This window comes from Eulemur rufifrons, chromosome 15 (assembly GCF_041146395.1).
Source record: "Eulemur rufifrons isolate Redbay chromosome 15, OSU_ERuf_1, whole genome shotgun sequence".
Lineage (NCBI taxonomy): Eukaryota > Metazoa > Chordata > Mammalia > Primates > Lemuridae > Eulemur > Eulemur rufifrons.
The window spans coordinates 81,281,979-81,306,144 of record NC_090997.1 but is presented as its reverse complement, the minus strand read 5'-3'; the positions used below and the strand labels follow the sequence as shown (position 1 = coordinate 81,306,144).

Here is a 24,166-nt window from a genome sequence, read left to right as displayed (position 1 = left end):
TACATTATCCTCAATAAAAAAAGTTATCCTGCTTTTTGGAATACTTTATCATTCCCTTGAGCCCATAAATAAATAATTGAGTATTTAAAAAGTGTTTAAGAGCCAGAGATAGGTGTGGTGGCTCACGCCTGAAATCCCAGCTACTCAGGAGGCTGAGGCAGGAGGATCACAAGTTGGAGGCTGCAGTGAGCTATGATCCAGCCAGTGCACTTTAGCCTGGGCAACAGAGCAAGACCCTGTCTCTTAAAATATAAATAAATAAATTAAAATAAAAAAGCATTTAAGCTGTATAAATAAACCAGTCATTAAAATAAAAAGAATGGGTAGGTTGGAATGTTTTTCTCTAATTCTTGGACATGAACTAGAGAGAGTTCTTTGAGACTAATTTTCAACTTATTTCTACTTTACTTTTTATTTATATACCCACATAACATAAAACTTCGCCCTTCCCTTTTTGTGAAGAGCCTTTTTTACCTTTCATTGCAATGGTCATAGATTCCTGGATTGTGAGCTTAGCATTACTTTTAACCCTGCGGTTTTTCATTTTAAAATCTTTTAAATATTCTAAACATCAAAAAAATTAAAAGTATAGTATGACGAACCATTTACCTGGGTTCACCAATTGTTGACATTTTTCTACTTTTGTTTAATATATTTCTCTCTCCATATTCAAATTTCTGTAATTGTTCCTATAGGTTTTTTTTTTTTTTTAACAGTGCTTGCTTTTTCCTGATTCAGAATCCAGTCAAATATCATACAGTGCCTTTTGGGTGTATTATTGTTTTGAGTACTTTAGTTATTTAATTTAGAAAACTCCCATGCCTTTGTCATATTTTTTTTTCTTTTGTGACATTGATGTTTCTACTGTTCTAGGCCACTTGTCTTGTAGATTATCCCACAGTCTAGATGGGTCTGATTTCTTCCTCATGGTAAGATTCAGGTTAAACATTTTGGCAAGAAATGTACATAGGTCATATTGTAACTTTCTCATTCCATCATGTCAAGAGGTTGATAATGTCAGTTTTTTCCATTGTTGGTGCTAAATTTGATCGTTTGTTTTTAGAAAATAGATTTATCTATTATGAAGTTATCTCCTTTATAATTAATGACATCTCTGTGGTGGTAATTGGAATTGTGTGAATGTCCTGTGGTTTTAGCATTCTTCCATGGTCTTTGCCTGAATCAGTTATTATATAGATAATTGAAAAATGACTTTTTAAATTCTATAATTCCTTCCTCATTTATTAACTATAATCTATTTACTTTATTTTCTAATGAAATATGTAATTGTTACAGTTATTTTCAAGACAATTTTCATGCCTGTAAAGTGATAGTCTGTGTGCCACTGTATTTATTTAATGTCCTGATGGAATAGGGAAGAAGATAATAGTTTTGGATCATAAGTACAGTTTCACAAATGTTCCCATACAATTTCCTCTTGAAAATTAATCCATTTTTGTTACCAATTAGATATGAATAAACCATTTAGTTATTTTTTCTCAATTAATGTTTGCTATTTTTATCTGTTTATTTTTCCATCTATTTTAACTGCCCAATTGTTTGTAGGTATTAATTTATAACTTATTATTTCTATTGCCCTAACATTTGTAGCAATCAATATGTTAATTTTCTATTATAATAGCTGTGGAAATACAAAGAGCTCTGAATCAGCTTGGAACCCCTCAGGATTCACCTGAATTGAGGCAACAGCTGTAAGTATTTAATTAAACAAGCAAAAGTGAAAGAAAAAATAAAACGTTTTGTAATTATTATGTTGTTTTGACAGGGTACTGTATAGTATTTATTTACTCGAGGAAACAATGGAAAATTAATGAAATTTTTCTTCTACCATATCCATACGTTTGCACCAAACTTTTGTGTAGGTTTTTCCCTGTTCAGGGTAGGCAGGTATTTTTCTTTGTTTTAAAGATCTTGCTTGCTCTATCAAAGCAGAATTTCTTTAGTTGCCTTTTTTATACCTCTTATACTGGTTGTTTCTGACAGCCTTTGAAAAATTATCCTCTAGCATCTGAATGTATGTGATTTACTTTTCCAATTAGCAATCCCTGCAGTGACCAGATTTTTATTTGGTTTAGCTCCAATACATATCCAGTTATGCGAACTATCTCCCCAAAAGTTTATACCTACTTCCTTGAATTTTAGGAAGCAATAGCTTCTGTTAGGAAAAAAAAAGTTATAATGAAGTTATATAATACATATTCCAGTAAATTAATATGATATTAGTAGAACAGCCATAATATTTTATCTATGGTATGTTAAAGATTTTACAGAATGTTTTTACATATTTTCTCATGTACTATATGAAATTGGAGTGGGATAGATGATCAAAAGAACTATTTCCATTTTGTTCATAAGGAAAATATGTCTCTTGTAGGTTTGATGATTTGTCTAATATCACTTAAGACCTATTAAATCTTATTTATTTTGGTGCTGTTATGGCTATAAATTTAAAGTAATGTATATCTAGGAAGTGATATTTCCGAACAGTATTAACTATAGAAGGAAAATTGCAAAGAGGAAGAAATTAGAAGACAGGTAATAGGAACTCATATTTTTATGAAATACAAGGTGAAGAATTTACAATCATCTCTAATTTATGTTGCATTTTTTTAGGTTGATAGGTGTCAGGGTGGTAAAAATGCTCCAAATCTAAATAGTAAACCATCATTTATTAAAATAAAGTAAAATGGAATAGAAATATATGATTCTTAACAGTTATAATGTTTTGGTAGAGTTAATAGTGAGGATTCTGAATATGTAGACATGATCATTAAGATCTTCTTTTTAAAACTTTGACTATATTACTATTTCCAAAGATTTAACAAAAACATATTAAAGATAAGATATTTGGTAAACAGAGATATAAATAGATAATTATTTTCCCTTATCAGTCAAATATAGATATCTATACTTAACCATATTCTTATGTAGTATCTCCTTATTTTAGAGGATTCTAAGTGTGGCCAATCCACATTTAAAATGAGAGGTAATATATATGAGAGGTACTGATGTTGTAATTTGTAAAACAGCACATTAATGCAGCTTATTTTTTAGTGTAATGTTTTTTTAATTAGAAATCTCACTTTTTACTTTATAAGCTAGATAAAGTATGGTATACAGTTGGCCCTCCGTATCCACTCTTTATGCATCCTCAAATTCAATCAACTGTGGATCAAAAATATTCAAGGAAAAAACCATAAAAAATAATACAAATTAAGCAATATAATATAATAACTATTTCCATAGCCTTTACATTGTATTAGGCATTATAAGTAATGTAGAGATAATTTAAAGGATATGGGAGGATGTGCTTAAGTTATCAGCAAATACTATGCCATTTTATGTCAGGGACTTGAGTATCTGTGGATTTTGATATCCACAGGAGTCCTGGAACCAAGCCCTCATAGATACCAAGGGGTGACTGTAATTTACTTCTTTTATTGTGTTTTGTTCCCTTTACAAGAAAATGCTATTATTTTTTCCACAGCAAATTTAAATAATAGTAAACTTGTACTATTATTAGCTTTTTCTCTCCCCTTTTAAAAAAAGTATCTATAGCATATAAATGTCCACTTAGAAATATAAAGTCTAGGTATACCTAAGTCCTGTGAGCTGAATAGAGTCTAAGGCAACAAATCTTTACTTGCTCAACTGACCTCCCAGGTGTGGGATGCAGATAAAAGGCACCCATACCCCCCAATCTCTCAAGCGTAAAGGATGAGACGTCCACTGATCTCTCAGTTAAGTTTCCTTCTGACTTATGTGTGTCTCTAAATGGCTGCTGATGTTTATTTCTCTAAACTCAGTTACCCTGTGTGAGTGAACAACCTGCCATGTAATATTTGCTCAATATTTATCAAAGAATAGGACCTGAAAATTTTGTTTTGATAGAGAAAGTTTAGTGCTAGTCTATGAAAAAGCAATTTTTCTAACATCAGGGTTGATTCAAGTGGCAGAGTTGTAGCTTAAAGAAGTATGTTAGTTCTTTGGCTGTAATGTGTGTTTTCTCACCTTAGGCAACAGAAGCAGCAGTATACTAACCAACTTGCCAAAGAAACAGATAAGTACATTAAAGAGTTTGGATCTCTGCCCACCACCCCCAGTGAACAGGTATCAAGCTTTAAGACACATTTTTGATGTATTGAATGTGAAAGAAATCAAATGCATTGTAGGATCTTTGAACTATTATGCTAGAAAGGAAATTAGGGTACTAAAAAATTCTATTTGAGATTAGTTCACAAAACACAAAACTATATTTAATTGCTCAGGTAGTATCCTGTGGTTCAATAAAGCAAAAATTATTTCCATGCAGTTGCCCTGACCCATAATTAAGTAAGCTCTCAGAAAATGCTTCCTGAGTAATTGTTTCCTGGCCTTCCGGGACTGACTCCACGCAACATGCACACTCATTCGAGATGTAAGGTGTCCTAGGGGCACATACTTATTTCCTTGGTTACTTAATGGAAGTTATTACTTAGGTAAAAGTATAAGGCTTTATTTGCCCAAAAAATAACTACTTTAAAGTAACCTCAAAATCATCACCCCGTTTTTAGCAACATGAAAATTTGAGGTGAGAAATCCAGGATTATGGGCCTTTTGCCTTAAGATAAATATATATAGTGTTTGAACATATTGTCAAAATGTTATTGAGAGTTAATTGGTAAGGCCTTGTAATTGAGGAGTGAGTGAAAATTTCAGGATTTGAACTTCACAGCTTGATTCTAGTAGGCTTTTTCTCTCTTTCCTCTAGCGTCAAAGGAAAATACAGAAAGATCGCTTAGTGGCTGAATTCACAACATCACTGACAAATTTCCAAAAGGTCCAGAGGCAAGCTGCTGAGAGAGAGAAAGAGTTTGTTGCTCGAGTAAGAGCCAGTTCCAGAGTATCTGTAAGTATTTTAAAAGGCATTCTAAAAACGAACACGCTGTTTCTAAGGGTCCCATATAACATAGCATGATGTTTTTAAGTCATAAAAATCTGTGACTATCTTAGAAATCAACATTTGAATATTAAATTTTATTATTTATATTTATTATTTTTAAGAAAGATGATGGTTATGTATTACCGTGGTTATTTTGTCCATGTTGTAGAACAAAAGATTATATAAAAGTATAGAGACATATTTTGTCAAGAAAGATTAGAGATCAAATCCTGAGTAGTATCCTCACATTGCCTTGGCACTGAGGCTTCCCATTTGTGTACCTGCTAGTCTAGACCGCACTCTACTCCTGGATTACATGATGCTGATGGAGATGAACAGAGCAAATATATTGTATGAATGTGGAATATAAGCCTGGAGAAAATAAATGAAAGGAAGATTTACAGTAGAATTCTGAATTAATCTAATTTTAAATTTCCTTAGAAACTTTTACAAGTTGTTTCCTTATTCCTTAACATGTGAATTCCAAGCCTAGCCAGGCATGGTGGCGCATGCCTGTCATCACAGCTACTCAGGAGGCTGAGGTGGGAGGATCACTTGAGCCTACGAGTTCTTTGGGCAACAAAATGAGATCCTAGGTCAAAAAAATAAAATGAATTGATCTGCCAAGACTACATTAAATTTTAACATGATAATATTTGTTATTTGGCCCTTGAGAATATTTAATGCATTCCTTCCATGTTATATGATTATATTATTACTTGAAGCAGTTGACCTAAAAAATTAGAACAAGAACTTCCCTCTCTTTCTGTACACACACATATATGCACACATATGTACATAAATCAGTTTAAATTATTATAAGGGAAAATGTGATGTTACTCATTTTTCTTATGTTTGCTTTCTTTGTCCTTGTCAATCCATACTATATTATTCAGGGTGGTTTTCCTGAGGAAAGCTCAAAAGAAAGGAATCTTGTATCCTGGGAAAGGTAAGAAATATAAAGCATTTTATAGATCAAAAGATAATTTTTCAAATCTTATACATTATAGTCCCTGCAACAGAATTAAAGCTGTCAGTATATTATATCATAAATATCCTAAGTTATTTACAAATTGAAAACAGTAAGTTGAAAATTTTTCAAAATAATTACAAAGTATTTGTTATAAAACATATAAAGTATCCAAATAAATATCTATTGACTTGATTTTTAATATAGATTATTCCCTTATGTGAGGTTTACGTCAGCCAAGAAGAAATATTCAGTTGCCAAATATAGTTTCCAAAAATTAAATATAAACTCTAAATTCATATTAGGTAAAATAATATAAATGGAATGAAAAATGAATAAAATTTGATTAACATATCTATTATATTCTTAGAATTTTTTTAAGTCAGCAGTTCTGTGACTTTGAAGAACAAAATATCCTATTTAGTGAGTGTATCTCAAATAGGAAATGAGTCCCATTGTTTTAAATACCAGTCTTTGTTTTTCCCGTATTCTTTTCTTTCTATTAGTCAAACTCAACCTCAAGTGCAGGTGCAGGATGAAGAAATTACAGAGGATGACCTCCGCCTTATTCATGAGAGAGAGTCTTCCATCAGGCAACTTGAAGTAAGCCTTACATTATAGAGCTGGGCTGCTGCTCTGTTCCTAAGATGCTTAGATAATGCTGGAAGAGGGGTCAAGAAAGAAAGTTCAATAAATATGTCAATTTGGTGACATTTCTAATATATGTTAGAATAATTCCTTTTTTAAAAAAATAATCTCTTTAGTGTTTGTGCTAGAATGAAAGAACATACTTTCCCCAACCCCAACTTTTTAAAATTCTATTAAGTCATCCACAGGTCACCTTAGTATTGAGAAAATATCAGTCTAGAGATAAATGTCTGTCCAGAAAGTCTGGAGTCTTCCCTTGGCAAGTGATATACATCATACCTGCATGAATAAGGATTTTTACAAGGCTTTGAAAGTATTTTCTCTTTGCTGTATTTATGACATCAAAGAGATTTAAAGGACTTAGTTAAGTTATAGTTCTTATGGAACCTACCTAGTTCTTAGAAGATGGCCTAATAGTAGTTAACAATGACTGCAATTTATTGAAGACCTTCCTTGTACTAGGTGCTATGTGATAAATTCTTCATGTTAATGATCTCATTTAGTCCTCATAGAAACTCTATGAAGTAGTTAACTGTGTTATGCCATTTTACAGATGAAGAAACAGTCTGGATTCTAAGACTATATTAATTTTTAACCAAATACTATTTGTTTTTTATTATTTGGCCTTTGAGAATATTTAATGAATTCCTTTCTTGTCAACTTAGGATCCTAAATATTGTATATTTTATTATTATTTGAAACAATTGACCTAAAAAATTAAAACAAGAACTTGGTACTTGTTGATGAGTATATAAATTGCTCCATCCACCTGAACAAAATATTTAGGCTTTTCTCTTTAATTGGACAAAATATTAAATAGTAGTTATATATTGAAGAAATAACTAAATTTATGACTTCTTTATCTAATAAATTTATAATTTCACTATCCAGTAATGACATTTATAACTTCACTAATCCATTGCATGTTCACATTTGTTAATGTGAGATTTTAAATTTACACCTACTAGTTTTATTGTTATTTTTTTATTTTTTAATCATCTTGAGAGCATTAGACATTTTATTCTTTTAAATTGTCAAATTAATGTATAAATTTTTACTAGAAACATGTCATAGAATATTTTATAGTCTTGTAAGCAGTTACTGCTTGTGACAACAAAACTATTAGTGAATTGCGTAAAATAAACTCAGTCTCCCATGGCCTTTTTCTGTTATAGATCCTTCATTTCCATCCTACCTCACTTGATGTTTCATGTCACAAACATTTTAGAGAACTGGTAGTGGTTGTTCAAAGTGTTTTTAATTATGATTGCTCATTGTATAATATTTTCCTGATATTTCCAGAACTTATGTGTTAAATCTAGATGCATGCTCACCTATATGTGGGTGGTGGTTTGGGGTTTTTTAATATTCCCCTTTTGTGGAGTGGGGACTGACTTTCCGATTATAATAATATATGCCTTTTTCTCTTAGGCTGATATTATGGATATTAATGAAATATTTAAAGATTTGGGAATGATGATCCATGAACAAGGAGATGTGATAGGTAAGACCTACTGATTCAGATTTCGGGTGAGGGGGGAGCAAGCTACATGCAGTTTATCTGTGATCGCTTTCTCACACGAGAGCAGCTACTTCCTCTCTCTCTTGGTTTCCCTGATATCAAAACATAGTCTCTGCAGCACACAAAACGTCACCCTTGGCGCTATCTAAAATGGCACTCGTTTTTAGCTTTTACTGGTTGAAATGACCAGCTTCATGTACTTCAGAAGCCCAAAATTAATCAAGGCCTGCTGCTGCCAGGACCATGGACGGCACCATGTAGCATCATTCCAGCTTATTTCCAGGGCCTCTGCTTTCAGTCCTATTCCAATTTATTTCTCAACATGCCAAGGACTTTTGGGCGAAACTTGTGGTATTTATAATTGTGTATGCTATCTTGTCTTTTAGCTCATAGCCTATGGAATAGGTAGCCATTTGCCTGGTCATTCATTCTAATAGCTTTTTGGTAGGATAATTTAGTAGCGTTACTTAGATAGATGCCAGGATTTCTTTTTAAAAATTCTTTAAAAAAAATTTACAAAGAATCCGTTTCAGTTTTGAGTGGAATAATTCTTCAGTTAAGATCCTGATCAGCGTTGATCAGGATCCTGATCATTTTTATCATTTTGAAATCGGGAGCCATCTGTGGATATGTCTAGAGATGCATTTTATGTATTTTCTGCATTTGGTTCAATTGAAGTATTTGCACCTTTAGTTTAATATAACAATTCTTTGTTCGTTCTTACCCTCCTCTGTATCCCCAGTAGATAACAGTAAAATTTCAAACACCAATTTCTTCATCCAATGTTTATTGAATGCCTACTATAGTATATCCAGGTGCAAATCTGGGCATTGGGGATCCAGCTGAAATTAAAGAACAGATAAAAGACCCTGCTTTCATAGATCTTATAATTGGGGAAGAGAGACAATTTTTTCAAAAAGGAAAGAAAAGCAAATAAATGGTGATAAGTCCTATGGGGAAAATAAGGCCAGGGTAGGGGGATGGGACTGCTTGGGGTAGAGGATGTTCCTGCTTTACACAGGGAAGTCAGGTAAGGCCTTACTGATAGGTGACATTTTCATGAAGCCTTCTTAGAAGTAAGGGAGCAAGTAAGAAAACATGCTGTAGGCAGAGTGAACAGCAGGTGCAAAGCCCTTGAGGCAGAAGCACACTTGACATTTTTGGTGAGCGACAAGAGCAGGAGAGAGGTGGAAAATCATGTGCAAGGTCACAGTGGATAGCGTTTATGTAGGAGCCTGAACCACTGTAAGGAGTTTTATTTTTAGTAATGAACAAGAAACCATAGGAGGATTGGCACAGAGGAGTGTTGTGACCTGGCTTAGGTTTCAAAGGACTTGCTTGGCTGCTGGAATAAGACCAAAGGCAAGGAGACCACTTAAAAGGCTATTGCAGTAATCCAGGTGAGCAATCAAGTTGGCTTGGATCAGGAGAGAAGCAGAGAGGTGGTGAGAAGTGCTGGAATTCTGGGTATTTTTAAAATGCAGAGCCAAAAAGATTTACTGACTGGCTGGGTATGGGTGTTATAGTATCAATTCAAGGGTGACTCTAGGTTTTGCCTTCGCCCACTAAAATGGTTGGAGTTAACTGTTTCTGAGATGGAGAAATCTGTAAGTGGAGCAGGTTTGGATGGGCATAAATCAATAATTTTTGGATATGTTGAGTTCAGGGTGCCCGTTGACACCAAGTAAAGGTTTTGGTAAAGTGAACAGGGACTCTGGGCTGGGGATATAAATTTAGGAGTTATCTGCACATAGATAGCATTTAAAGCCATGAGATTGGGTGCGATCACGCAGGAAATAAGTCTACATAGAAAAGAGAAGGGTCTGAGGACTTAGTCCTAGATCCTATGTGTATTTAGAGCAGGGTTGGCAAACAGCGTCCATTCATTTATGTATTGTCTATAGCATAGTTGAGTACTTATGACAGAGATCATATGACCTGTAAAACTTAAACTGTTTACTCTCTGGTCCTTTGTAGAAAAAGTTTGTTGACCCCTGAGTTAGAGCCCAGAGAGCTGAGGAAGAACCAATAAAAAAGACTAAAAAATAATAGCAAGTGAATTTATTGTCATGGAAAGGAAATGAAAGTGCTTCAAGAATGACGGCTGGTCAACTGTTTCAAGTGCTGCTGTCAGGTCAAAGAAAATGAGCATTAAGAATTGACTGCTGGATTTAATGATGTGTGGGGCATAGGTGACTTCAATAAGAGCTGTGCTGGTAAAACGGTGTAGGCAAAAGCATGATAAAAGTAGGTTCAAGAGAGACTGGGAGGAGAACAATGGAAGATACCAAGTACAGAAAACTGTTTCAAAGAGTCAAGAGGGGAAGTGGAACAGAGAATGAGGTCATAGCTGCAAAAATGGATATGGAATAAATGAGAGATTTTGGGGGTTGCTTTTAAGACGGCAGCTGTGGGATTGATGAGAATGATTTACCAGGGAAAGAAATATTGATGGTAAGTGAGGGATAGAGGGAGTTCATTGGACTGAGGTCCTTGAGTTATGTGATGAGGAATGGGATGACATGCACAATGCACAATGGAGAGTTCGGCTCTTGCTCAGGGCATGACAGTTCCTCCCTGACAACCAGAGAGATGTCAGAGCACACAGGTAGCGCATACAGTTGGTAGATAGGATCATGAAAAATATAGAAATATCTTCTGATTGTTCCTATTGTCTCAATGAGCTGGAAATCAGGCTTACTGTCTGAGAATGATAATGCCTGAGGAGGCATGAGAAGTTTGAGGGGAGAGGAGAAAGTGTGACATGGTTTTCCAGGAGGGAGAGAAATGAGGTTGGTAGTCATGACAACAGCCAATGGCAGTCATGACTTTAAAGTGAAATAAGTTAGCATCAAGTTAGTCTTTTTTGCATCTGTGATCATCTGCATGGGTACTGGTTGGGGTTTTGTCATGTAAGTGTGACTGAAGTAGAGGGGAAGGGAGCTGAGGATGAATGTGATGCTAAATGATTGTCCAAGGACTCTAAGCTAGGTGAGGAGGGAAATGAGGACACGAGGTATGTGAGGGACAGTGAAAAAGTGGTAGGATCAATGAAGGTCAGAAATTGTTGGAGTCAGGGTGTTAGAAAGAGTGAGCTGTAAAGATAGCAGGTGGTGATCAGAGAGTGAGACTCTCGACATTGAGATTGTGGAGCAGCTGCAGTTATTGGTAATGATAGGTTTTGGGGTGTGACCGTGGAAGTGGGTGGCTGAGGAAGGGTAACACACAAAGTGTTTGAAAAAAGTTTGGTCAGTGAATTGAGAGGCCAGAATATATTAGAAGGGTCAGCAATTGAATATTGAAATCTCCAATATGTATAATAAGAGAATTGTTGAAGAGAGCATCAGTGAGTCAGAGGCTAAAATATTCAAAGAATGAGAAGAGATGATTATATCTATAGATGTCTGCAACAAGGAGGGTTGGCTGAGTTTGATAGCATGAGCTTTAAAACTGAGCGTTGGTAGCGAGGAGGAAGATACAAAGGTCTCTCATGCTGCAAAGTGACACCTATTCCACCTCCAGGTCAGAGGAGGGCAGGAAGAAAAACTGCCATCACTTGAGAAGGCTGCATGGGCCTTCAGTGAGAGCCAGGTTTCAGCACACAAGTAGAATGATGATGGCCACAGAGCAAATGTTTTTCAGTATTCTATATTTACCCTAAGTAAAAGTTGTCAGATGCTTGGTACTGAGTTGGCCATTATAGAACACAAACTGGGTAGAACAGAGGTGTTGGGCCATGATAATTTGGATTGCATTTCTAAAGACAAAGAGGGCTAAGAAACTGGAAAACACTAAGGACTAACAGGACAATTTAATAATTAAATATATATAGATAGAGATATAGATACATAACAGACAAAATTTTAGCATTTGGGCCATTTTTTAGTTTCCCTTTGAGGAGATAGCAATCTTTGAAAAATCAAGGTACCAAGTTTTTCCTTTGTGGTGAAGAAAATCCTGAGTAGTGGGAAGAAGAGGACTGATCTCCTATTTTGCACGCTGGTCTTAAGATGTAACAAGCTGAGGAGTTTGAGACTGAGACAAGTCCTTTTGCTGACACTGATTTGGTAACTGCAGGGTGACAGTACTCTTCTGGGGTTGCCGGATAGAACTGGAGTTGCGCCGTAATGAAGATGGTCAAGGTTCTTTTCTTCAAATGGCTGTGTGTTGCTTGGAACACCTGAGAAATAGTATAAGGAGGAATAGCCAGCTTAAACTACATTCGCCTTTGGTGTACTACTAATACTAACCTTTGAATAATAAGCATATTTAATCTTATCTTGAATGAAATGTAGTGATTTGTTACTAGAACATCAATGCATGTTTAACAGTTTTGTGTATGTGTGTGTGTTTTATCTTAAAGATAGCATAGAAGCCAATGTAGAAAATGCAGAGGTACACGTTCAACAGGCAAACCAGCAGCTGTCAAGGGCAGCAGATTATCAGGTAATATTAACTATAATGAATTTTCTTGTAACTTAGCCTGAGGAGGGAGGGAAAGGTGGGGGGGAAGAGAATAAATGATAATGAATGAGAATGATCAAGTTTAAAGTGGCTGGCGATGTAAAATTTTAACATTTTAAATTCAGACCCCTACGAGGGCTCAGAAGTAATGTCAGTCAGCTTAAAACCAGTTTCAGCCTGTGTATATATTCTCATGGTTGAACTAGACTTGTTGTGGCCCACAGGGAGAGACAGTTTATGTTTGAGTTGCAGTAGACAACTGCAGGCTTTTCTGATGCTGGTGGTTTCTGATGTCCTTGTGACATTTCTGCTCAGAAACCTCTTTGATAGACTTCTCCCTCCGTTTCTCGCTGTTCCCTTTTACCTTTCCTTTCTTTTTGTCGGTGCCACTCTGCACTACAGAGGCAAAAATTCTTGTCTTAGAGAGATATCTTCAGGTCTTATGGAAATCAAGTCAGCTTGGAGTGTCATATTCATTATATGTTCTGTCAACATTCAGCAGACCCTTCGCCAGGAATGAATTTCTTTCTTAAGTGAAACAGGTTATTATAGGGAGTCCATATGTATGTGTCAAATATAAATTGTGTCAAGTACTACACAAATATTAGAACCATGAACTATTAATATATCATATAATATGTAGGCCTGTGATGTTCAGCAGGGATAAAGCCAGGTTCTTTGGGAACCCCTAAATACCATGTAGCATTTGATTTCCGTTTTAGAACTCCCTTTTCTGTTGTTGTTCATGATTATCATTTTCCTAGACCTTGTTAATGTCTTACAAGATATCTAAGATATTGTCACCTTGTTAGATATTTTCAATTGTTTTTCACTTTTCTCACCGACCTTGGAAGTTGCCTTTCATTTCACTGCCATTTTTTCCCTGGACAAATTACTGCATATTCAGTGACATGTAAATAACAATGAAGCTGGATAGAGATTCCTGAGTTATAAACAATTGTATTCACTGACAGGACAGAGTGACTCCTGTTTGTCATCTTTGTGCATGTAAATCAGATATGCAGCTCAGCAGAGTTGATATCACTGTGTCATGGACTTTAGGTGTCCCTCATGAATAGTTGAAAACACCACATACGTACACACACAACTGTGCACACACACGGTAATCTGCAAATGCCAGAAGTCTTATGGAGCTGTTAGCATATAACTGCTGAAACTTAGTGTTTAACAGGATTCATCACTGACTAGGTTCACATGTTTTTTTGTTTTACTTTTGGATTTTGGGGGGATGTAGATGTATCACCAAGTTTTACTTTTCCTCTTCCTTGTGGAAGGACATGCCTACAGCCGCCCTGAGAAAGAGGCACATGTCTTCCCAAGCTGCACCCTAGATCTGGGAGCTACCCCCAAACTTAATTCCTACAGGCCCCAAAGGGTGGGAAGAGGGCCAAGCTACACAAATGCTGAGAAAAGTGGCGGCTTTCCAATAGTTCTACTTGGAAGCCTTGATATGTTTGGGTGAACCATGAGCATAAAGGAAGGTAATAAATGCTCTTATCACTGCAGCACCCAAGAACCTCATTACCCCACACTAGGGGGCATACCCCTGGGCAATATATACCACAGTGGAATACCCACGATGACTCAGAAAGGTACATTACACATTTGTCTGTAGTAACCAAGTGGAGTCTGAGGAAAATATTTATGCATGATATTGAAATGCTAAAGAAATTGTGTTTAATACTTAAGGAGTCTTCAGTTGAAAAATTAGATGAATATGTGGAATATTGAAAGTATTCATGGTTTTCAGGGTCATTTCAGACTCAGAAACGTATCTTTTTTTAAATTTTATGGTGCTTCTAATTAACACAAAGTAAATTTACAAATTTTTCTACTTTCTAAGAAAAAGGATTCCTGCTTGTTGGTGTGAAATACACAACCCATTAAAGAAATACAGAAATCTACTACTGGGCCAGGAATGAAGAGTGGAACAAGATTCTTAACCTTTATAGTTTAAATGACAGCATTATAATTTTGTTTGCTCTTTGGTTTTTATTTGTATTTGAGAATTTTGAATGCAGTTTCTATTAATTTTAAAGAATGGAAATAATTTTGGAAACTAACAGATAATTACATTAGGAAAAGTTGCCAAACATTTATACTTGTGGATATTTTCAGAGAACTCATTTTTAAGAGAAATTTTTAAATAAAAGTTAAAGAACTGATAAGCTTTGAAGCTGTTCTTTGTTTTTATACATAGGCATACTTCAGTCTGTTAAGTCAATAACTTTTGTTTCTCAATGTCTTCTGTTTTAAGCCCAGGCATACCCCCAAAAATATTACCAACAAAAGTTGAAAAATTGCTTCCTGAATTATAGCATTAATTCAAGAAGAAGAACATTTTTTGAAAGAATAGTGCCATATATATTGAAGAGAGTTTTGAGAAGCAGCAAACACAGCCAAAAAGTTGAGGGCAAAAAACTACTATTGATTTCACTCTAGAAATGAACCAGATTATTTTCGGTTGCTACAGAGATACTCTACTAAATTTGTAAACGTTTTTTGTTTTTGCTTCTGCAGCGCAAATCCAGAAAAACCCTGTGCATCATCATTTTTGTCCTTGTCATTGGAGTTGTGGTTATCGGTCTCATCATATGGGGAGTGCATGGCTAAGATTATAAAGGAGCACACTATTGCACTACATTATCTAAATTATGTAGGAAGATTCCTATAATTATGGGGGGTTTTTAATTATTATTTTAAAGCTATTGTGAAAAGGATGGTTCCCATACTTTGTTATTTTTATGGGGGCGGGGGTTCCTTTGGATTAAATCTGATATTTTCTAATAATGAAAGTTTTTCTAAATGTTGCTGATACAACTTTCATGCTTTTCAATGTAGTAACTCTTAAGTTTTTGCCCAAATTGTATATGCCTTTCATTTGTAATTTATTTACCTTGTTTGACGTAGTTTTTGGAATTAGTAAATTTAAAGATGTGTGTGTTCTGTGTGCATCTCTCTGTCACTATGTAACATGCACCCAGATATGTGTTACTTCGATTAAAAGAATCTCACATTTAATTTTGATTTGGTTCAGCAGAGAAAATATTCTCAATAACTTAAAAAAATTAACATGCCCTTTTGTGTTTTGTTTTTTTCCTGGTTCCCAACAGCACAAATTTTCTATTTCACTTTTACTGTTTTCTTTTAAAACCCTTGTTTACTCTGAATGAAATGAGTGAATAACTTCTTAGTATATTTCATACTCATGATTGTATATATTAAGCATTGCTGTAGATTGCTTAGTAAAATTACTAAGGATAGATTGTTTTTACATATGGTCTATTTAAGTCTGATGTTTACTAGGGAAAGTGTAGTTACTACAAATGTTTAATGTAATTTGGAGGAAGAGTATGAAAAATCAACACCAATACTTACTGTGTTGGGATTCTAAAAATCCCAACTTGTTATTCCACTAAACTATCTTAACAATACCATTTGGTTTTGTGAGCCATTATTTACCTTCCCTATGTCCTATAGAACAATGGTTACATAAGTATCTTTGGATCAAAATTACTTTTGGGAAGTAACTTCCTCATAATTACTGTTTTTGAGCACCTGACACTTAAAATTTAGTGTTTACCTTGTGTGCCCTTTTGTATTATACCATCCTTCATTAGAAAAGCAATTGGATGTTTGCCAGTTGACTCACCTGCTGTTTTCAATCAATGTTGTTTTAATGCACTAATCTAAATACTATAAAGAGCATTATCTTAGTTTATAGTTTGTATTTTATAATGTTCTTATATAGCAGTTTGGTAGTGGAGGCAATGTTTAACATGGGCAAGCTCTGCGACTTAAAAGGGGAACAAATAGAACATTAAGAAACTAAGTAAACGGTATCTTTGCAACCAAAATAAAGGTGATTTAAAAGGTCTCTGGATAGACCTGTTTCACGACGACTCTTCCTTCCAGGAGACCAGTGCTTACCTCCCATTGTGGTACTGTGCTACCCGAGGTCTCCACACTGGAGATGTAACCACATGCACTGTAGCCATTTTACATCTTTCTGGAGCATTGGTTTACTCAAAGTTTTTATTTGGGGTAATCAATAATTTTACCTATTTTGTCTCTAATAGGTAGAAGCTGCCTTTTGCATGTCAGCAAAACTCAATATTTTCCACAAAAGAGACTATAGGAGACTTTTTTGTGAGTGAGTGATTGGAACTTAGAACCTTCACTTTGCCAGAGAGTTCACACAAATACCCCTCGTTCCGAGGTCAGTGCCAGCCCACCAGGCCTGCTCGAACGTGGTCTTTCTTTGCAATTGCTCAGAGGTGTGTGCTGTTTCATGTGCTAAACTGCCATCTTATGTCTTTATAGAAGTCCTGATGGCTTCCACAAATCAGTTCAATTTTTCTTTTTGCCACAGTTGTACTTGATAAAATGTTTATTCTGACACTGGCCAAGTACATTTACCTTTTTTCATTTCACAATGAGTTCCCAATAACAACAAAGGCATTTAAAACTTGGCATAACTTTAGTACCTTTGTTTAAAGTAATAATTTTAAATTATTGCTTTAACTGGGACACTGATCAGTGATTTAAAACAGGAAGTTTAGTGGCTTCCATTCGCTTAAGAAACTTTGGGGGAGAAATTTATACAAAATATTTGGAACACAAAAAGAGCAGTCTTAATTAGAAAAAATTAAATGAAAAAAATAGTACAGTAGCCAAATAAAAAAAATTCTTGAAGGTTTCCCTTAGGTCAGTTTTAGAATTGCTGTGAATGGTGAAGATTACACTGTGGAAAATAAAATTAGAGTTGTTTTCATGACGGACAGCGTGTCTGAATCTGTTTGAGTCAAACTGAAGAAGTTTCCTTATCAAGTGACACATGTTTATTTTAGTGTGCTCAAAAGAAATACTTGGACACAAATTGAGATTATTCAGTCTCATAAGTTGAATGACAGTGTGGCATTAAGTATTTGGCTGTTTTGGTCATTAAATGTTACGAAAATGTTTTGGTTTTGTAAAATGATGGATGGCAAAAAAGTAACTGGTGTCATTTCAATATAGTGTGGCTTGTTTTCAGTAGGCATGGGATCATCTATTAAAAACAGTATAGATGTGGGCACAGATGGAGCTGAGTCTAGGATAGGCGCCGTGGACATGGTGTCTGGAGTCACGCTCGCTGGCTGCCCCGGCAGCGTCTACGTCGAGGACCGAGAACACTGCACCTTGAAGAGGTTGCCACTGGGTTGTAAAGTGTCTTCACTGCTTTTGTTAAAAATGGTGAAATTTTGTACACAAAAAAAGTTGTGTTTTGAATATCCATTTTTTTAGACAAACCTATAATGAAGAAAAATGACTTTCAAGGCTTCTTGCTCCATGAAATAGGTCTGTGGTTTATCAAGTACAGAATCGTTTTTGTAGTTGGTGTAATTTTTATTTGTATCTTCACGTGGAAAAAGGAATGTCATAATAAAAGATAAAACATGTATAAAGAAAATAAAGTCATTGTCCACCTTTATAGCTAAGAGTCAAAAGGATAACTTAATTCAGCATTTTTTGAAAGTCAGAATTGAATGTATTTCTTACACGTGGCCAGTTTGCTGCAATATAAATAAAGTTTCAGAATGGGCTGAAGCAAGTTGAGTGGGGAATTTATGAGTTGAATGACATTTTCAGCTTATTGATATTAATAGTAAATAAAGAACATCAGTCATTTTTCTTTCCTCAAAAAAAAAGTTGTGTATTTTCATGATTCGTTTAAAAAAAAAAAAATGAGCCTGTGATTCTCAGACCTATTAGGTCTACCATAAGATTTTAGCAGTTTGACCTGCCAGCAAGGAAACACACTTACTTAATTTTACACCAGCAGAAACCTGAAATTGTTGCAGTGTACCACTTCTCTGACAAAATTCATGACATCTCTACTTAACAACTACCCTAACATAGTTTATAAATCAGTGAAGATAAAACCATTTTCCCCAAGTGTTTAGGAATTTGTATCCTCAAAATACTGTGACACAAATTACCTGGAGATAGGAAAAGAAATTATCTGGTTGCCAAACATGCAGGGTTATCTTTCTTCATTTCAGCTGGATTTTCCAATGTCACTAGACTCTGTGATGCAGCATCTTTGACTAAGTTAACAAGACAGGTAGGAAACTTTTTTCTTTAATGCTGATGTTAAATATTTCAATATTTTGGTTAGGAAAACTAACAACTCGATGCATTGTAAGTGTAAAATGTTTTAATATAGGGAATTAGAAGTTTCCAACATCAGAAGGGTGGGTGAGGGAGGTATCTGTAGCACCAAAGTGGGTAGATCTCAGGAGCTGCCCCAGAGACTGCTGTGAATCTTGACATCCAGAAGCTTCTGCTGTCTCAGCCTGCAGCACTGACACTGTGAGTCTCAAGGAGCTGTCACCAGCTGTCTCAGCTGTTAACAGCACCAAAGCAGGCTCCTTGCAAGAGATCTTGAAGCTGCTGTGAAACCCATGTCCGCTGCCTACCCTCACAGCCTTGGAGGAAGGACAGCCTCTCCTTTTCTCTGTCTTCCACAGTTCATGGAAATGTTTCTTACTGGTCAACTCTTAACTTAGAACCAGAAAGCAAAGAAGTTTGTGGGAAGTGTAGTTTCTGGCTTTCCCTGCAATCCGGAGGATATTCTAGAAGGTAGGGAGCAATGATGTTGAGGTGACAGTCCAGCACAATAGTGAAACAAACACTGTGATATACAGAGAGTATAAATCACATGAAGCAGAATCTCTTCTCTTCCATTAGGGATTCTTTGATGGAAAAATTTAGAAGCACTGCTTCTAGATGGTATGCTAGTCAATTTTCCCAATCAAAACAAAATCTGAAGACTCCGGGACCCCAAAACCTAGCACAGTTTCCTTCCTTCCTTTCCTTCTTCCCTCCCTCCCATAGTAGTTGCTCAATAAATACTTGACTTAATGTTGCACTTATTTGGGGGTCAGTTTTTTGCCAGGCTGCTACATGCCTGGGCACAGAAGGTTCAAGAGTGAACCTAAAGAATATGGTCCCTGCCCTCAGGGAGCTCACAGTTTGACATTTGGCATATAAAAAGCACTTAATGTGTTTAAGTGCCAGGTGAGAAATTTCAGAAGGCAAGGATGGAAGAGAATGTGTGAGAATTAATTCATCACTTTTTGGACCACCTAGTACCTATCATTTGGGTACCATTCACTCTTAAGGACCAGCCTCCTGTTTATCCTATTTTCCCCTTACCAATTAATTGAATTTCATTTTCTTTTCTCAATTAACAGACTAGTAAATTGCTAGTTTTCTAAAGATAAGCTACTAATTTGAGTCATAATTTGTGTGTGATGTCTCTAAAAAGGAGCTATTTTTTTTGGTGGCAGCGGCTGGATTCAGAGCTAGAGCATCCTGTTAGGGCTGACATTTTCAGGACATGTATAGAGTTATTGCTCCCAATAGAGGGCAAAGCACTGGAAAGAAGGGTGAGAGCTGATGGAATTTGGAGTCTGTATTTCGTCAGAAAGCACTCAGCAAAAGCATTAAGTATGCTTCTTGTAAAACGTACCTTAAAATGTTTTAAATTTAATGCTATCCCACCCCTTGGCAAATTTTTTTTTAATCAAAAGGGAATAAAGAAGAAAACTGTCTAAATGCCTCATGCTAATGGCTCATGCCGTTTTCTCATAATTCAAATACTGAACCAATATGCCAATTTTAATTCTTTGTTTTGGTAATCATTTGGTTACCATGAAAATTATGTAATGTTTATCTCCAAACAATCTTAAATTTGAATGCAGAAATAGAACTAAATAGCACACTAAATAGGTTTTACAGACACTGTTGCTTCTGGCAAGTTTTTAAGAGGTTGGTCACTTAATTACTCAGAGTGGGATTCCTGTAGGTTTTGTGTAGTGATGGCATTTCTGCTTAGAATGTAAGTGGTAGAAGGCAAAACCAGATTTCCTGTGCAGTCGTTACATGCATAACACTCCTACTTGTTTTAGAGGGAGTCTGCTAGAACTGAACTGTGTCTTTAAATAAACTTGAAAGGGCATTAATTCCCACTTTGGCCAACCCAAAGTACAAATTTTTAAGTGTTTACTGTAAGTACTGTTAGACAGTAGTTACTAACTCCAAAACCTATTAACACTGGTAGAAAACTTAGAAATGCAGTTATTTAGCCTCAACTAAGACTTCACTGATCCCTAGTTTCACTTTCTGGAAGTTCTATTTCAACTGTGTAATGGTAGACCTGAATTACTGAGCTCAGACTAGGAGAAAGAGAATCTGTTTTCTAGAAATTAGAGTTTCAGCCCAATAATAAGATGCAAGCTTTTGCTTTTTTATTAACTTGCATAGCTACAAGACTTGATGGCTTTCATATCAAAGTTGTTTCTTCTGTCAGTAATAATAAAGCAAAATTTTAGTGGGGGATATTTTATTCTTTTTTTAAACTTAGATGCTATGGTCATTTTGAGTTCATTTGAAGGCATTTTCAGTGTGCCTGACAACATCTGATCTCTTTTCAGGGCCAAATTTAATGTTTCAACTTCACTAAAGTTTACCATGGTTTTAACATTTAATTATTAATATTATCTTGCAGTGGAGGGTATATATCAAAAGTTAATAAGATAACCTTAGTAATATTCATATTAGTTCTATCTTGGATGCAATAGAATATTTCTTGTTCAAAATTAGAGCTACCCTGTTGTCTTTATGTCTTTTACTGGTCTGTGGTCAAACAATTTTCTTAATAATTTAGAAACTTTCTACGTTGTATTAAATTTTTTTAAAATCTGAAATGGAGGCAAGTGACCAACACCTTTCTTTGGAATGGCATGGATGTTTTAAACAAAGAGCCCATTCTTTATAAAATATGTTTAATGCTAATATTTTAATTAAACTTTTATTTGAGATACTATGTTCGCATGCACTTGTAAGAAATAATATGGAGCTCTCCCTTGTATACCTTTCACTTAGTTTACCACAAAGTGAAGATCTTGCAAAATGATGGTACAATATCACAACCAGGATATTGGCATTGGTACAGTCAAGATGGAGAACATTCCCACACAGAACATTTTCCAGCACAGTGGTCCCTCTTGTTGCCTTCTGTAGCCATACCCACTTCACTCCCATCCCGACTCCCTCCTTAACCCTTGGGAACCATAATCTCTCCTCCATTTTTATATCTTTTCAATTTCAATAATGTTATGTAACTGGAAACGTTAATAGTATGTAAGCTCTTGGGATTGGCTTTTTACATTTAACGTAATGCTCTGGATTGTTGTGTGTGTCAAGTCTATCAGTAGTTCCTTTTGAGTGCAAGTATTATCCTATGGTATGGGCGTACCTCAGTGTGTGTAACTATTCACCTGCTGAAAGACACTGGGCCAGTTTTGGCTATTAAAAATACAGTTGCTATAAATATTTGTGTAGATTGTGTGAACATAATCTTTATTTTTCTGAGACAAAGCCCAGTAGTGCAATTGCTGGATCATATAGTGATTGAATGTTTAGTTTTTAAGAAATTGCCAAACAGTTTTCCAGAGTGCTTGTACCATTTTACATACCCATCAGTGGTGTATGAGTTATCTTGTTTATTCATGTCCTTGTCAGCAGTTGATGGTGTCACTATTTTTTGTTTTAATCATTCCGATAGGTATATAGCAATATCTCATTGTGGTTGTGATTTACCCTTCACTAATGGCTAATGATGTTGTTTTATATGCTTATTTGCTACCTGTATTTCTTCTTTAGTGACATGTTTCTTCATGCCTTTCCCCATTTTTCTAATTGGATTTTTTATTGTTTTGAGTAGTTCTTTAAAAATATTTGTTCTCGATATTAGTTCATTGTTGGATATGTGATTTGCAAATGTTTCTTCCCAGTCAGTAGCAGGTCTTTTAACTGGGGTCTTTCACAGAGCAAAAGTTATAATTTTGATGAAGTCTGATTTATCAATTTTTATGGATCATGCTTCTGGTATCAAGAACTCTTTGCCTAGCCCTAGCTCACGAAGATTTTCTCTTTTATGTTCTTTTCTAAAAGTATTATAATTTTACATTTTACTTTTAAGGCTATGATCCATTTCAAGTTAATTTTTTATAAAATGTGAGACAAATCTAAGTTCATTGTGGGGGGGCATGAATGTTCCGTTGCTCCAACACCATATGTGATGAAGAGGCTGTCTTTCCTCAAGTATTAGTAAGTATTAAATCAAACAGACTGACTGCTTCCACTGCCACTCTAGTTCCTTTGTCTTTCCATACAAATTCTAGAATCATCTTGTCTGTATACAAATATCTTGTTGGGATTTTGATAGGAATTATGTTAAATCTGTATATCAATTTAGGGAGATTTGACATCTTTACTATGTTGAGTCATCCAATCTGTGATCACAGGATGTCTCTTCATTTACTTAAATCTTTGATTTTTTAAAATCAGTATTGTGTAGTTTTCAGCATACAAGTTCTATACATGTTTTGTTAAATTTATACGTAAGCATTTTATGGTTTTTTTGAGAGATTGTAAATGGCATCATATTTTTAAATCCATGTTCACATATTTACTGTAGGTATGTAGAAATACAGCTGATTTTTATATTTTATCTTGTATCCTGAGGTCTTGCTGAGTTCACTTCATTTTAGGTTTTTGTTGATTCTTTGGGTTTTTTTCTTACATAGACAATCATGTCATCTGCAAATAACAGTTTTATTTCTTCATTTCTGATCTCTTTGCTTTTTATTTCCTTTGGTTGCCTAACACTGTTGAATAAGAGCAGTGAGAAGGGATAGCCTTGATTTGTTTCTGGTTTTAGGAGGAAAGGATTCAGTGTTTCGCCATTAAGTATGGTGTTAACTGTAAGATTTTTTTGTATATGCTCTTGATGAAGTTAAGGAAGTCTCTCTTTATTTCTATTTTTCTGTGAGTTTTTATCATGAATTGGTGTTGAATTTTGTCAAATGCTTTTTCTGTATCAATTTACATGATCATGTTATTTCTCTTCTTTAGCATGTTAATATGGTAGATACATTGATTGATTTTTGAATGTTAACCTTATATTCCTGGAATAAATCCCACTTGTTCATGGTGTATATTTTTATATATTGCTGAATTCCATTGGCTAACATTTTGTTAAGGATTTTTGCATCTGTATTTACGAGAGATAGTGGTCTGTAGCTTTTTTTATTTGTAGTGTTTTGTCTGGTTTTAGAATCAGGGCAATACTAGCTTCAAAATGAATTGGGAAATGTTCCTTCCTTTTCTGTTTTCTAAAAGAGGTTGTTTCAAACTGGTGTTAACTCTTTTTAAAACATTCTACAGAATTCTCTAATGAAATCATCAAGGCCTAGAGATTTTTTGGGAGGGAATTGTTAATGATTAATTCAATTTTTCTGAAAGCTATCGGGCTGTTTAAATTAACTATTTCATATTGAATGAGTTGTGGTATTTTGTGTTTTTGGAGGAATTAGTCCATTTTATCTAAGTTGTCAGATTTATGTGTATATAGAGTTGTTTTTAGTGTTGTTATGCTTTTTTTTTTGTTTGTTTGTTTTTTTTTTTTTTGAGACAGAGTCTCACTTTGTTGCCCAGGCTAGAGTGAGTGCCGTGGCGTCAGCCTAGCTCACAGCAACCTCAAACTCCT

General features: G+C 35.0%; 1 protein-coding gene across 2 annotated transcripts in view; it reads left to right on the top strand.

Annotated features, from left to right (window-relative positions):
- The window catches only part of STX7 (syntaxin 7), a 46,699-nt gene extending 31,396 nt beyond the window's left edge, over window positions 1-15,303 (top strand). Inside the window, exons 3-10 of one of the 2 annotated variants that reach the window (XM_069487358.1) lie at window positions 1,643-1,712; window positions 4,038-4,131; window positions 4,772-4,909; window positions 5,839-5,891; window positions 6,419-6,515; window positions 7,992-8,064; window positions 12,446-12,528; window positions 15,088-15,303. In XM_069487358.1, the coding sequence (XP_069343459.1) occupies window positions 1,643-1,712; window positions 4,038-4,131; window positions 4,772-4,909; window positions 5,839-5,891; window positions 6,419-6,515; window positions 7,992-8,064; window positions 12,446-12,528; window positions 15,088-15,180 (701 nt within the window). In that variant the 3' untranslated portion in view covers window positions 15,181-15,303. Of the gene's footprint in view, window positions 1-1,642; window positions 1,713-4,037; window positions 4,132-4,771; window positions 4,910-5,838; window positions 5,892-6,418; window positions 6,516-7,991; window positions 8,065-12,445; window positions 12,529-14,410; window positions 14,629-15,087 lie in introns of those variants that run through there. The other variant, XM_069487360.1, reaches the window with a different exon arrangement.
- The last annotated feature ends 8,863 nt before the right edge of the window (window positions 15,304-24,166 follow it).